This window comes from Octodon degus, unplaced genomic scaffold (assembly GCF_000260255.1).
Source record: "Octodon degus isolate 3935 unplaced genomic scaffold, OctDeg1.0 scaffold00029, whole genome shotgun sequence".
In the NCBI taxonomy this organism is placed as follows: domain Eukaryota; kingdom Metazoa; phylum Chordata; class Mammalia; order Rodentia; family Octodontidae; genus Octodon; species Octodon degus.
In genome coordinates, this window is record NW_004524605.1 from 3,462,051 (window position 1) to 3,478,525 (window position 16,475).

Below are 16,475 nucleotides of genomic sequence, written 5' to 3' on the forward strand. Positions count from 1 at the left end.
GGTAACAATAGTTAAATCTTTTGATGTGCTAGGGACTTCGTAAAGAATCCTGACACAGATGTCCCCCTAACATAACAAAGCTAATGATAAACTGGCTAGAATCCCAAAGTCCTCATTCTCCTTCAAAAACCACCCTCTACTAATTATTTTTACATCTTCCTTATAACTTTCTTTTTTCATCAGTAAACACAGTCCATTTTCCCCTCATATATCTAAAACCTACATTGCACCAGTTCTCATATGTGGCCCAAAGCCTAGGACTCCTTACAACCTCTTAAGGGTTTTGCGGGAGTTTCCATTTTCCTATGGCTTATATTTATACAAGATGGGGTTTTCTAGACACGTTTCAATCCCATTTACTCAGCTAAATCTCTTCTCACTGATGTTACACTATTTTCTTTTACACATACAAATAATACCTAGTCATGTGGTTAATATTTCAAAAGTACTCCTGTAATGGTCTTGAGAATGTACCTACCTCAAAGATCTCTAACTACAAGGAGTATAATTGACCAAGAACCCCAATGGTTGTGGTCTGAAATCCACCACATTTCCAAGAATACATAGCCAGTAGGTTGCTCTAAATCAGTGATGGCAAGCCTTTTAGAGACCACTGCCCAAACTGCAAACCACAGCCTATTTATTTATCACAAATTTATTACAGGATATAATTGCCAACTCTGCAATTATACCTGAATACTGAAGTTTCAGTTTAGAAAAAACTCATAATTAACATCTTTTGTCTTAAAAGAAAACAACAACACACACGCCACAGGTTTCCACCACTGCTGTAAGCCAATGACGAAACGCAGTAAGCATACCAGGCCCATTTCTGAGGAGAATGAAGGTACCTGACAACCAGATCTTACTTGAAGACTTCTAATAGACATGATAAACCTCCCTCCCTTCTCAGCTTCCCGCTGGGTCAGCCTCTCATCAGAATCTACATCTCGTTTAGCCTTTCCAGGGCTCTCATTTTCTTTTTCACAGTCATTCCCCTAGTAAAATCCTGTTTGAAAAACCTGGTGAAAACGTAAACTAGCATGTAGGAAGACCCTGGGTTCAAAGCAGATGATATTAACTAAGTCTGCTGCACTTTGAAAAAAATGTCAAATTATAAAGAAAAAATTTACTTTGTTAAATTTGTCAGTTTTTTTAAAAGCTAAATTAATTAGGTAAATCAAGAAACACCTATTTTTCTACAATTAGACATATCATAAATTACTTGCCTAATATTATTAAACCTATAGTAGGTGCTTAATAAATAACTGTTCATTTGAATAAACTTGTGTTAGAGAGTAAAATTTATTGAGCCAAATGTTATATTGCTCAAGTTAAAAGAAAAAAAATTTCTATTAATAAGTATAATCAGAGTATCTATTAAAATTATAAATAAAATTTCCTACTACACAAGGAATGAGAAAATTATTCATACTATTCGAAGTGTTTCCACTCCCTAAATTACTACACTTCTTTATGCATTGGAAATAGCAGCAATCTAGTTGAGCTTTCTGGGACAAATGACAGAAATTTCAGAAACAGTCATTTTAAAATGCTTAACTTGGGGCTGGTGAGATGGCTCAATGGTCTAAAGCACCTACTTAGAACAAGCTTAGCAAAGCACAGGGACCGCGGTTCAATCCCCCGGCACCACATGCCAGCCAGCCCCGCCCCTTGGTGGGCTGAGCTGGCCACACACACACACACACACACACACATAAAATTAAAAAAAATAAGATTCATGATATTATTATTAAAAAAAATAAAATGCTTAACTTATGATAATAATCAGCTACTCAAATTACTAAATAAGCTATTATTCTCATGACTCTTATAAGGAACATCAAATTTGAATTAATCTGCTTATATGAATTACAGGTTACAAAAGCAAGCACCATTTTAAAATGACTTTTATGGCTACGGAAGAAAGAAGAAATAACATGTAGTATCAGTCTTCCTCAGCTTGAATATTTGAGAGAGCTAATAAGGGTTCTTCTATACCAATGACAGCTCCTTTCAAAGACACATCAAATTTAAAATTAAAAAAAAAATAAAAAAATCAAATATATCTTCAATAGTGCTCTTCTGTTCAGACACAAAACAAATGTTTAAACATAAGAAAAAGTTTTCCAAATAATATAAATGTATTTCTCACTTATTTGAAATTCTTTGGCCATCTATAAGAGATCTACATGATTAAGAAACAACTTCAAACCTCTGTCATACTGTTAACATTTTTTTAAACTTATAAAATCAAGAGAACCTTTATTTACCTATATTTCCAAGGAGTCCATTAATAACTGTGTTATTATCAGCCTTCAAAGTATTGTTGTCCTGATTGATAAACTCAAGACTGTCTTGCAGTCTACAGAAAAAAAATTAAAAAAAATCCTATTAATTAGATGTTCTCACTGCAACTCTACATCTAAAAGAAATTTTAAGTATAAACCACATCTTAAGTTTTGTTTCCCTGTTAGTACTGTAAATATAAACTATAAATGATAACATCATTCAAACGGGTTGGTAAACTAAGCCTGAGGGCCAAACTCAGTCTGCTCTCTCTTGTGGCCAACATGTTACAGGAACACACCCATTCATTCATGTGCTGTTTATGACTGCTCTGATGCTGCAATGGCAGGGCCGAGAAACAGTACACATGCAGCACAAGTACATTCTGACCCTTTACAGAATAAAGCTGTTGGCTCCAATTTGCATTACAAAACAGGTTTTCCTTGGATTTTAGACCTGCAAAAATTTTGTAAAGCTTCTGAGAGGGTAGAGGGAGAAGAGGAGGAAGAGGGTGCATGGGAGGAAAAAGGAGGAGGTAAGACAGCAGCAGTAAAGAAATGACCAAAATTATTTTCAGTCCACACATCAAAAATGGCCTATACTTTTCTAATAAATCTTTTAAGAATATCAGGAACAAAATTATTTTTAGTTCAAAGTATCTTTTCTATAAATTCTAAAATTCCACTTCAGAAAAGATGAAGTAACTGAGAGGATTAAAGCTTTAAAATCATCAGGGCATGCTGTAATTCCAACACTTAGAAGATGAGGGAGGAGGACTGCAAGTTCAAACTCTGCCTGCACAATTCAGCGAGATTTGTCTTAAAAAAAAAAAAAAGGGCTGAGGATGTGACTAAGAGGTACAGTTCCCTGACTCAATCTTCCAGGACCAAAAAAGAAAAAGAAAGCTAATAGCAGTGCTAAGTAATTTCTGCAATAGTATTAAAAACAAAAAACATTTTTGGCATTAAGATTTTAAATGTTCACAGTATTTTGAAGAACATCTCCCCATTCCTTTCTTCCTAAAAGAAAGGTAAAAAAGAAATACAGGTATTAGAAACTCAGCTAATAGAACTACTCCAACCAGATGTTTCAAAAGTTATTTACAATAAATGAAATCCACTGAGCTATGCTCCTTGCCCTAGAGCCATATAATATTATAGAGTAAGAGATATGCTCAATCTGACTACAAGCCATATGAAATTTCTCATCTTCAAAAACACTGCATATATAAAATTTGACTCACTTTTTAAAAAATTATTTATTTATTTATTTAATTTATTGTGTGTGTGTGTGTGTGTGTGTGTGTGTGTGTGTGTGGTGAGCTCAGCCCACCAGGGGGCGGGGCTGGCTGGCATGTGGTGCTGGGGGATTGAACCGCGGTCCCGGTGCTTTGCTAAGCTTGTTATAAGTAGATGTTCTAGACCACCGAGCCATCTCACCAGCCCCTTGATTCACTTTTTAAAATAATCAGAAAACCCTTTACCAGATCTGATGAATTTTTAAGGTGGATCCTTTATAGCTTACCATACCACTGTGGCTACTAGCATATATGATACAGTAGACTATGCATAATAGCCATATGAATGATGTGGGCCATCACTGTCTGCAGATCAAAAAACTGAAGAGTGTAACACTAAGAGGCATGTGGTAACTTGGCATGATTGCAAAACTGAGAATCAGCGTGTTGACCAAAGAGGGAAATACATTCAATATTTTACTTCTAGATACTCTTCCTAGCAAACTACAGAAATGGAAACTACCCCTCCTATTATTCAACTAAACTCAAATGAGGATGCAATCTGGTCTCCATGAATGTTCAAACTTGGAGAATATAGAAAACATGAATATGTGCTGTACTCAAAAGCATTTTAAAAAAATTTTCATTCCCTTCACATCTTAAATAATCAATGTTGTTCTACAGCCATAAGCACTTACGTATTAAGACTGCCACAGATGCTGCTGCCAGTCCGTGCAGTAAAGACTTTGCTTAGCATGAGCTGGGGAGGAGAACTACAAAGAAAAATACATGGTCAGAGACATAAGCAAAAGTCAAACTTAATGAAGGACTTTACTGATTTATTATAAATAAAATGTGTAAGTTACACAGATTTCACAGCACAGTCCTTAAGCTATTAAGTCCCACTGAAGCCATATAATCTTTTTCCTTTTTTTTTTTTTTTTGCACCAGGAATTGAACTGATGACCTTGTGCTTGCCAGACAGGTACTGTGCCACTGTACTATACTCCTGGCCCTAAAGCCATATAATATTATAGAGTGAGTAACATGCTCAATCTGAGTGCAAGTCATATGCAATCTCTCATCTTCAACAATACTACATATCTAAAATTTGATTCTCTTTTTAAAGTAATCAGAAAACCCTTTACCGGATCTGATGAATTTTTAAGGTGGATCCTTTGTAGCTCATTGCTACTGAGCCAAACATCATTTCTCCAAGCATACTGGCATCAGAAGAGCACCGAGAACCCTGAACAACAACCACAATATTAGTAAAACTGCAGAATTGAAAATTATAACTATTTAAATGGTGATTTTTATTTTCTAAATCCCTTTGTTATAGTTGTTCTATACTGAGGATTTTAATTCCACATTATATATACCGTTCTGCAACTTGACTTTCTTCATTTTATGTTTATTAAATTCAACCATATCATTAAACAAAGATTTAACTCATTTCTTTTAAAAGTTGCACAGCATGTTACTATATGTGAATACCATAGTCTGTATCAGGCCAGTTCCTTTAAATCATGACCATTCAGGTCATTTCTAGGCTTTTGCTACTACAAATAATTCTCAAATCAGTATTTGTAACTATCTCTTGTCTATATGAAACATTTCTTCAGCCAGGGTGTTGTAGCACATGTCTATAATCCCAGCACTTAGGAGACAAGGGGGATCACTGAGTTCCAGGCAAGCCTGAGCTACATAGTGAGTTTAAGGCCAACCTGAACTACACAGCGAGACCCTGTCTAAAAAAAAAAAAAAAAATCAAACCAAAATTTCTTTTCTCTAGGAGAGATAAAAGTGTAATTCACTAAACAGAATAATTTAAACTCTTTCTGTTATGCAGAAAAGCATACACAAATGGGGCAATTTACATCTTTTTAAAAAAGATTTGTGATCTATAGATTTGATACATCCCTACCAAAATCCTAATGATATTTTCTACAAAAATAGAAAGACACTCTAAAATATATGTGGATCCACAAAAGAACACGTATTGCCAAACTTGACAAGGAACAAAACTAGAAACACCACACTTTCAGGTTTCAAAATATATTACCAAGTGACAGCTAACTAAACAGTACAGTATTGGGGATAACAAGACATACAGAACAGTGAAAAACAGTGAGGCAGCAATAAATCCACACCTACACAATCTACCTTCAACAAAGGTATTAAAACTGTACTACACAGAAAGGACAGTCTTTTTAACAAATGCTGCTGGGAAAACTATATTCACATGCAAGAGAATCAAATGGGATCCTTTTGTCATAAACCAAAATAAACTCATACTGAATAAAACAGTTAAATGTAAAATCACAGAAAGAAAGCTTCATGACATTAGTCTTGGCAATAGCTTCATGAGTATGATACCATTAGCAAAAGCAAGAAAAGAAGAACTGGACAAGTGGAACTATACTGAACTAAAAAGTTTTGCATAGCAAAGGAAACAAAAGCATGAGCATGCAAACTGCAGAATGAGAGAAATTATTTACAAATATCTGGTAAGAAATTAATCTAAGAAATATACAAGGAATTCATAAAACACTACAGTTAAAAGAATAACTCAATTTAAGAAAAGGATGACTTTAACAGACACTTCTCCATGTAAGACATACTATTAACCCCAGTTATTATTATTATTATTTTTTTTTTTTTGCAGAACCAGGATTGAGCTCAGGCCCTTGCACTTGCCAGGGAAGTGCTTATTCCACTCAGCCATCTCCTCCACCCCCAAGTTAAATTTTTAAAATGCTCAAGATTACTAATTATAAGAGAAATACAAGTCAACATCACAATGAGATATTAGTTTACACTTATCAGGTTAGCTATTATAAAAAATACAAAATGATAACAAGCATTAGCAGAGATATAAAAAAACTGAAACACCTATACCCTCCTTTTTTTTTTTTTTGTGGAACCAGGGATTGAACCTAGGGCCTTGTGCTTGCCAGGCAAGTGCTTATTCCACTGAGCCATCTCCCCGGCCCCCTTCTATACCCCTCTGGTGAGAAAGATGATATAGCTGCTGTGGAAAACAGTAGAGCAATTCCTCAAAGGATTAAATGTGAAACTACAATGTAATCCACCCATCCTATTTCTGGGTATTTATCCAAAAGAATTTAAATCAGGATCTCAAAAAGCTATTACCACTTGCATATTCTCTTTAGCATTATTCACAATAAACAAGATGTGTAAATAAACTGAAATGTTCACCAACAGATTGGACAAAGAAAATGTGATATATGCATAAATAGAATATTCAGTCTAAAAAAAGAAAACTCTTCAACATGCAACAACACAAATGAATATTAAAAAAGCACATGAAATAAAATAAGCCAGTCACAGTCAAGTTCACAGAATACAAGTGTGGAATGGTGATTACTAGAGGCTGAGGAGAGGGGGAAATCAATTACCAATTAATGACTGTTAAATTTCAGTCAAATCTGCATAAGCTCTAGAAATATACTATAAATACCTGTAATTATAGTTGACAATTACACTTTAGTATATAAGAGGGTAGATTTTATGTTAAATGTTTCCAACATTACTGTTAAAAAAAACTAGTTTCAAATATTAGAATGTCTGATTTCAAAGAACTCTTGATAAAAATGACTTGTTTCCGTTTAATTATTTAATTCTCACAGGAGTCAGAAAATAGTGAAAATTTGAACTAATTATTAAGCTTATTACTATTTATATACTATGACAAATATCACTAGTTAGCTACTATCTGTTAATTTTTTTTTTGTATTTTAGTAAGGGTAGATTAGACTGGTAGTGATTCGCCTGTGTTCAGCCTCCCAAGTGCTGGGATTACAGGTATGTGCCCCCATGCCCAGTCTCAATCACAGTCTCAGTACACCCTGATGGTAGGCCCGGCTTGGCAGGCCTGGGATTGAACCTGGCTGCTGCCTTTGCCTAAGCAGGTGCTTTAATTCACTGAACTATTTGGCTTGCCCAACTATCTGTTAATTCTTTGAGATACAATTTGTTTCAAGAGCATTAATATGCCCAACTGAAAAAAAAAAAAAAATCGCATCTTACAAACCTTACCTGAAAAGAGGAAATGTAGAGGCATTTCTGTAAAGTTGGACTGATGGTTAGCACAGCACTTTGAGCACTATTCATTTATGTGTTTTAACTGATGAGTCAATGAGATACAAGTGGAAGTCACTAGAGATACTCATGTAATATTATGACTATTATGACCACTAGGAGATAAGAATACTTTATCTCTAAGTAGAAAGATATGGGAAACTTGGTCTCTAAGAACACAGTTAAGCCCATAAGTCACATCTACACAGTTTACCTCAGACTTTTTATCATGCAAGGAAAAAAAATCCATACTCTAAGCAATTGTATTAAGAGTCTGCCCATGTAATTCATCAAATATATATTGAAGCAATCAGTGAGGAAGATGGCCCAAATTATTTAAGGTAAAAAAATAAGAATCACAAGTTTCACTAAACTGGTCTATTGTGGAAAAATCAAGAAATAGTAGTCTTCAATCTGGGTGTCGTGGTGCCCATGTAATCCCAGCTAATGGAAACCTGAGGCAGGAGGAGCACAAAATTAAGTCCTGGTAATTTAGTGAGCCTGTCTCACAGAGGGTAGGGATGTAGCCCAGTGCGATGGCCCTGGGTTCAATCTGTAGTACCATCAAAAAAAGGAAGAAAGGTGGGGAAGGAGAGAGAGACAAAGGAGAATAGAAGAGAAGAAAAAAGAATGATGAATCTTCTATTTTAAAATTCTAATAATCACAATATAGTGTTAAGGATCCCCTTTTATAACTGGAGACCAGTAAATATACTCTACACTATTTTTCTTTTCATATTACAATGTTTTTACTTATTGGCCTGCTTACTATCATGAATCTTCCTCTTTCAATATTTAAAATTAAAGGCCCCCCCCCCCCGCAACAGGGTCTTGCTATGTGTTCTAGGCTAATCTTGAACTCTATATAGCCCAGACTGGCCTCAAATTTATGGTAATCCTCCCAACTGACAAATGACGCCTCGGTTTTCCAAATGCTGTGGGATTACAGACCTGTACCACCATGACCAGCTTCACTTTAAAAAAAAAAAAAAAATTTATTACAAATGACTATTTTAGGGCTGGTGAGATGGCTCAGTGGTCTAAAACACCTACTTAGAACAAGCTTAGCAAAGCACAGGGACCGCGGTTCAATCCCCCAGCACCACATGCCAGCCAGCCCCGCCCCCTGGTGGGCTGAGCTGGCCACACACACACACACACACACACACACAAATAAATAAATTTTTTAAAAAAACTTCTAAAGTTAAAAAAAACAAAAAAAACCTAATGACTATTTTACATTTTATATATTCATCTATATAATGTCACTTTCTCAGAGTATCACAATTTTGATTTTTTTTTTTCCTTGTGATACTAGAACTCAAACTGAAGACACTGAACTTGCCAGGCAAGTTCACTGAGCTATGTCCCCTTTATTCTAATAAAGCCACAAAGTTCAATTTTAAGGAAAAAAAATATTTGTTACATTCAGGTTTCTAACAGTAAGAACTCATCTAAGGTTTTGGTTCAGATTGAATTCCTACTTCAAGGCATACAGGTTTTGGTACTGAGAACAACTTTTTTTGGGGGGCGGAAGGGGGGGTGGCAGGAGTAATGGTGATTGAACCAAAGGCCTTGTTTGTGCATGCTAAGCAAATCCTTACCACGGAGATACATCCCCTTCTAATCTGTTTTATTTTGAGACAGGGTCTTGTTAAATTGCTGAGGCTGACTTTGAATTTATAATTCTCCTTATTCAGCCTCTGGAGTATCAATGTGTACCACCACACCTGGCTTGAGAACACTTTGGAAACAGAGTAGAATAGTATTTTTTTTTTTTTTTTTTAATGAGCAATTATTTTTCTTTTGAAGATCAGTACCAATCCTGTTGCAACCTAAACTACTTCTGGCTAGTGACAGACATGAAAGTCTTCCTTTATAAGTTCATTTTTGCTATGATGGATCGAATTCCATTGTTATTTTGACTAAAATTGCTGCTTTTTATATTTAGTCATATGAATTTCAGTACAAGGCAGTTTTAGATTATATACTATATAAGAAAATAACTCAGAAAATAAAATACAGTAAAAAATAAACTGCTATGTATATTTCATGTGATCATGTAGTTTATTAACGAAGCTCCCTTTTTGCGTGCTCTATCATGTACCATGAAATCACCAGCATGTGTATTAATGTAACATAACCTACACTAAAAGTTACACAGTTCAGAAAGTGCTATTATCATTGCTGTCTTCTTAAAAAATCTTATTTAGAGCCGAGTGTGGTGGCCACGCCTGTAATCCTAGTGCTCAGGAAGCTGAGGCAGGACAATCACTGCAAGTTCAAGACCAGCGTGAGCTGCAAAGTGAGCTCAAGGCCAGCCTGAATTGCATAGTGAGACCTTGTCTCAAAAAGACAAAAAAAAAGAAAAAAAGTCTTATTTAGAAGTCTATTCATTTTAATTGTGTATTGCTAGAAGCTAATAATCTGTTACAACCAGGAGTTAAAATATAATATTCTAGTTACCTGAGAGCACACAGTACAATAAATTGTGCTATAAAAAATTCAACGCTTTCTGGCTTTTAAAGCAAATGTTACAATTCTAATACAAAATGAGATAACCACTCATTACTTCAGTATCTCCAATCTCGTTCAGTTTGCCAATTTTTATTTTTAACTATATAATATATGGAAGAAAGGCAAGTTTGCATATTTGAACACATCAGTAAACTCAACTTGTGCAAAATTACACAAATTATACAAGTATTACACGGCACTCTTAAAAATTTGCTTCAGTATTTTAAGCGTAAGATAAAAACAGGAAGGCAGAAGGAACTCTGTGGTACCTCTTAAGATCTACAATTTAGTAATTTCATCGTACTTTCATATATACTCCTTATTAATACAAAGTATAAGGATAAACTGGCAAAAAACAATCACCTGATTATAAAGAGGGTTTTTTTTTTTTTTTTTTTTTTTTCCGGTATCAGGGATTGAAGTGAGGACCCTGCACTTGTCAGGCAATACAAAGAATTTTAAAAGTTCACAATTCTACTTTGGTAAACTACTAAATATAAAATACTTACGATTCATGCAAGCCTAGATGATACAAATAAATTTTATTACCATGAAACTAAACAATGACCTTATATAAAAATGTAGTTAAGTTAAAAAATTTCCTATGTAGCTACTGGTTTAATTCAGTATTTAAAAAAAAAAAAAGGATAATTTTAGAAAATAAAACTGTGCATTTTTTACTGTGTATATTTCCATTTACACTTTAATTACACAATATACGTAAATTGGTTAGTATTATTTATCTTCGTATTTCGCTATGAAAAGGTGTAAGAAAAAGAATTCTGGTAGCCCAATAAATATGAATTGAAATACATTTTTTTTTTTTTTTTTTTTTTGGGCGGAACTGGGGATTGAACTCAGGCCCTTGCGCTTGCCAGGGAAGCGCTTATTCCACTGAGCCATCTCCCTGGCCCTAAATATGAATTGAGAAAAATGAGACAATATCCCTACTGCCATGACCTACAGTTGTCTGTATTTATAAGAATTTTTAAAAATTATAGATTTACTTGTTTAAAAATCTGTGTCTAAAGGCCACTGAGATATCTCAGCAGACTAAGCACTTGCTTAGGCATACCCTGCTTCCTAGGGTTGGTGATCAAAAGTACACATAAATGGAAGAATAAACAAATGAAATCAGTGATCTCACCTGATACTTAGGACACTGGTCTTTTATATCAGAAGACAGAGCAATGGAACTGTCCAAAGAGGAAGAACTATCTCCTCCAGGCTTCAGCTGGCAGCATTTCCCAAAGACTTTAACTTGAGCATCACTACAGAGTTTCTGAAATACATGACATTCTTATTCATATTCCAATACAGTTTTCAGCATAATAAAATACAAAAGTATTTAGAAAAAACAATCACTCAAAACAACATAACCTTTATATAATATATACATGTATTTTGCTGTTTTTTCTCTAATGCTATTTTTCATCCTTTGGCCCATAACATTTGTGGAAATGTTACACGTAACATTTGTGGAATGTGGAAATGCACACTGCACTCTTCTCACTAAGAATGTAAAGCCCTTGGAACTTTTCTTACTTTCTGCAAAAGTTCAATGACAGTGACTAAACAATAGTATTAGCATTTCTCACATTATTTGGTCACAAAACCACTCTGCTCTCAGAGATTACAGAAATGAGACATATTTTACTATATGTACATGTTTTATCTTCTGAAATATGAATGTATTCATGTAATGAACAGAAAAATTTATACTGAGATGAATTTAAACCAGAAGATTGTGTCATTTACTACGAGAGAGGATATATCTCTTTTTCTGTCTTCCTAAACAAGTTCTAAAGCTTCCACTACTTAAAACTACCAAAAGTGCATTCTACCCAGGTCTGTGATACTATTAAAAAAAGTGTTCCAGAGCTTTATCAGTTATTGGTATGTTCATTATTCCACACAGAAAACCTCAAGTAGGTTTTTGGGAAAAGCAATTTTTTTTCATTGGATTTGTGTTTGTTTGTTTTCATAATTTTATTGAGAAACAAATAGCAATAAGACAGTTTCAAATCAAATTGGTAGGACAGTTTCAATAATTAACACATTGCATACATTCTTCCTTGTGGTTAATTGCTGTACAAGATGCGGACTTGATATCCTATTTACAAACACCATTAGAAAAAATCACTCTATTCATTAAGAGAATGTAACTATACGTCTATCCTAACCACTTTGAATACACAGATACAAAATGGACATTCATCTGTATCCCCTTTTTTTGTTAAGTTCCATTATTTGAATATTATAGGTGTGTATACTCAGCAAAATATTCTAAAAGAGTCCAGTATCCCATAATAGTATTAGGTCTTCCGCTTGACCGGCAATGCCAGAAATTGTTGACCTGAGTCCCCTGCAGCTCAACATAACAAGGGAAAAGCAATTTGAAAGTGGATGTGGCAGCAAACATCTAACTCCCAGCATTCTGGCTGAGGCTAGACTGTCTCAAGGTCAAGGGCAGGCTGAACTACAATAGTGAAACCTGTATCATAAAAGCCGAGACAGAGACAGAGACAGAGACAGAGACAGAGACAGAGACAGAGACAGAGAGAGAGAGAGAGCGCGAGAGCGAGAGCGAGAGCGAGAGCGAGAGCAAGCGAGGGCACAAGAGCAATTTGACTGAAACTATAGTGTTTGGAAGGCTGTTTTATAATTCCCATTATCACAAAAGCGTTTTTTAAAAGGATGTTAACTAGGTGTGGTAACACATACTGCTGCATAATACCAACACTTTGGGAGGCTGGGGCAGAAGGATCATAAGCTTGAGCCTAGCCTGGGCAATTTAAGAAGCTTAATGAGATCACTGTCTCAAAAAATTAAAAAAGGGTGGTGATGTAGCTCATGCAAAGATCATAGTTTCAAATCCCAATACTGGGTGGGGGGAAGGATATTTAACAACTGCAAAATCACTTCTAATTTTCTAACGAAAATTTAAAGTTAAAAAAACCCAAAAAAACACGAGACTGGGAGTGGTGGCACATGCCTATATTCCCAGCTTTTGGGAGACTGTGAACAGGCAGATCACTACAAGTCCAATCTAGTAGCGAGACCCTGAACACCTTGAGGACCCTTCCCTAAAATCAAAAAGGTGTTTAGAATTACACATGACTTCAAAACCTGGATCAGTGAGCAAGTTATTTGATTTTTCTAGTAATTTTGTTTAATGGGAAGGAGAACCATATCTAGTGACAAAGGGAGTAATATGCATCACACTTCCATACATCAGGGGCTGCAGATGTAGCTCAGCAACATAAGTGCCTGCCTGGCAAGCACAAGGTCCTGAGTTCAATTTGAAACAAATTAGGATAGGGGAACTGAAACAACTATAGCTATTTCCATTCATATCATTTCATTTAAGCACTCACTGAAAATATTAGTATTTTCAGTATTGGTATCCTTGGCCACTACGTATTGATCACCAACAAAATGATAGGGATTTATTTACACTTTCTCTAATACTCCCTATGAATGATACTATTAACCTTTTTCTGTATATAAGAAATCTGTTAAATAATGTCACCAAATCTATTTCCAGTCAAAATCCAGTTAGTTTGACTGTCTCTACTATTGTAAACAACTTTTTAATCAGTCAACAAAAGTACTTAAGTACTATGTGTACCTAGAGAATACAAGTAAATAAAAAAAAAAAAAAAAAAAGATCTTTTTCCTCACAACACTAACAGCCTATCATGGAAAAGAAACATTTAACAATTATATAAGTAAGTTTAAGGAGGGCTGGAGGCTTAGGAACATAAGTACCTGCCTGTCAAGTGCAACGTTCAATCACCAGTACCAAAAGTTATAATGAATAGATACTTAAATGTTTACTAAAATAAATGGCAGGAACAGCTAACTCATGGTAGTATTTACTATCTGGGTCAGGTACTATTTTGTTGTACATATATTTATTCCAGGGTCTGTGCCCATGTGTGTGGTACTGAAGACTGAGCTCAGGACCTATGCATGCTAAGAAAGCCCTCTACCAAAAAGCCACATTCCCAGTCACCTTTTTAGGATAAGATTTTGCTAAATTATCCAGGCTGGATTTCAACTTGCAGTCTGTCTGCCTTAGTCTCTGAAGAAGCCTACAGGCATTTGGCCCATACCTACTCATATGTGCTTTTAATAAAATGAAATAAATGTTTTCACAAAATGTGTTTTTAATAAAATTTACTGAATAAGATCTGAAAAATGTGCTCTTGAAAGGTTAAATATAGGCAATACAGAATCAAAAGCATAGGTGCTAAGGTGAAGGAAGACTAGGAGGGCTAGAAAGAAATTCCAGGCATAGAGAGCTATATCCAACCTCTGAATCAAAAAAGAGGTTGTTAGAGGGCAAAAAACGGACTTATTTTCAGAACGGAAGCATAAAACTGTGCATAAAAACATATATAGAAGCAGATCAAATACACTTTTGTCCTACCAACTCTCTAGCTACTCAGTTTATTTTTCCTCTCCCATTTGGAAGTCATGGCTTTTCTGAAACCAAACAGCAACAAATGTAGTGAAATATGGTGCTCTAGTGATCTGACAAGGGACATCCAGTCAGCAACGCTTGGGCAGGCACCGCTCTTTTATGAGAAGAAATTACAGGAAAAGGGGCTTGACTTCCTTACCATTGCTCACACTCATTCTTTTATTTTTTTTATTTTTTTATTTTATTTTATTTTTTTTTAAATTTTTTTTTAATTTTTATTTATTTGAGAGAGAGAGAGAGAGAGAGAGAGAGAGAGAGAGAGAGAGAGAGAGGTGTGTGTGTGTGTGTGTGTGTGTGTGTGTGGACAGCTCAGCCCACCAGGGGGCGGGGCTGGCTGGCATGTGGTGCTGGGGGATTGAACCGCGGTCCCTGATGCCTTGCCAAGCTTGTTCTAAGTAGATGCTTTAGACCACTGAGCCATCTCTCCAGCCCTCACACTCATTCTTAAAGGAAACAACGACATACTTTTTAAGCCATAAAACCAAGCAATCCTCTATGCATACTTATTAAAAACACTACTTAAAAAATGAGTCTGGCTTTTTATGACTATAATTTTTATTAGCTGTTTTTACATTCTCAATCAGAAACAAGTTGCAAAATATTACAATGTATTTCTCTCCCTTGACAATCCAAATAAGAAAAGTTACCTAATTGATAATCCATCACCTAAGAACATGTGTATATCCTAAAAACAGGGCTATTACATTTAACAGTACAACCAGAAGTTTGGGAAATTATCGTTGATAAAGTATTAACCATCCTCAGGCACCAATAAAATTTGGCCAGTTGTCTCAGTTATGTCATGTAAGCAAAAGGGTTCAGTTCAGAATATTCTTTTCTATTTGCATATTTTTAATTTTTCTTTGGATTCTCTTCTGTTGAAAAGTTCCTCAGTCTCTCTGACTTTGATGAACTTAATTCTTTGAAGATTTCAGGACAAGTCATTTTGCAGGCTGAACTGTTTTCTTGTGATAAGATTTAGGTTACATATTCTGAGGAGTAGTATCACAGAAGTGCCACTGAGTCCTTCCTGAATCCTATGATGTAGCATATAATTCTGATTCTTGATATTGATGCTAGTTTGATTTAGGTTTTATTTACCAAGTATCTTCATTATAAAGAAACTCTTGCCTTTCTAAATTAATATTTAGTTGATTAAAAATTATGAAACCATACATGTGTGTATACAATTTATATGTTTATATACAAACTATATATACTTTATATTGCGCGCGCGCGCGCGCACACACACACACACACACACACACAGTGGGGCCTCAGTTCACAAGCTTAAAATTTTTGGAAAAGATTGTCAAAACTGTGCTTGTTGTGTTTGTCACTTCATGCAGAGTTTACAAACAAAAAATTCTGAAAATGCTTCTGTGTTCATGATCCAAGGAACTACCTTAATGCTGCTTCTCATCAAACTTTCAATTTATACATTCAAGTATAGACTCATACTTTTATTCAATGAAGTCTGTTCTGCTCATTGAATAAATTTTTTTTATATATATGTTTAGTACAGGGTCTCACTAAACAGATCAGAGTTGTAGTGCTCCTCCTGTTTTCAGCTTCCCAAGCACTGGAATTATAGGCGCATGCCACCACACTCAGTCTAAACTGTGGTCTCAGCATACCCAAGGGGCAGGGCCAGCACAGCACATGGGATTAAACCCTGGTCCCCGTATCTGTCTAAACAGGAGCTCTAATCTGCTGAGCTATTTGGCCAGCCCTTTTTATTTTTATTTTTAATGTATTTAGTACAGGGCCTACAGAGTTTCACTACACAGACTGGACTTGTAGTGATCCTCTTGTGTTCTGCTACTATCATTTTTTTTT

The 16,475-nt window shown here is 35.2% G+C and overlaps 1 protein-coding gene across 1 annotated transcript in view; it reads right to left on the minus strand.

Annotated features, from left to right (window-relative positions):
- Fnip1 (folliculin interacting protein 1) overlaps positions 1-16,475 on the minus strand; it is a 141,769-nt gene that overhangs the window by 58,312 nt on the left and 66,982 nt on the right. Inside the window, exons 3-6 of the mRNA XM_004629439.2 lie at positions 11,295-11,429; positions 4,675-4,775; positions 4,225-4,299; positions 2,274-2,365 (exon numbers count right to left, since the gene is read on the minus strand). Of these exons, the coding sequence (XP_004629496.1) occupies positions 2,274-2,365; positions 4,225-4,299; positions 4,675-4,775; positions 11,295-11,429 (403 nt within the window). The remainder of the gene's footprint in view (positions 1-2,273; positions 2,366-4,224; positions 4,300-4,674; positions 4,776-11,294; positions 11,430-16,475) is intronic.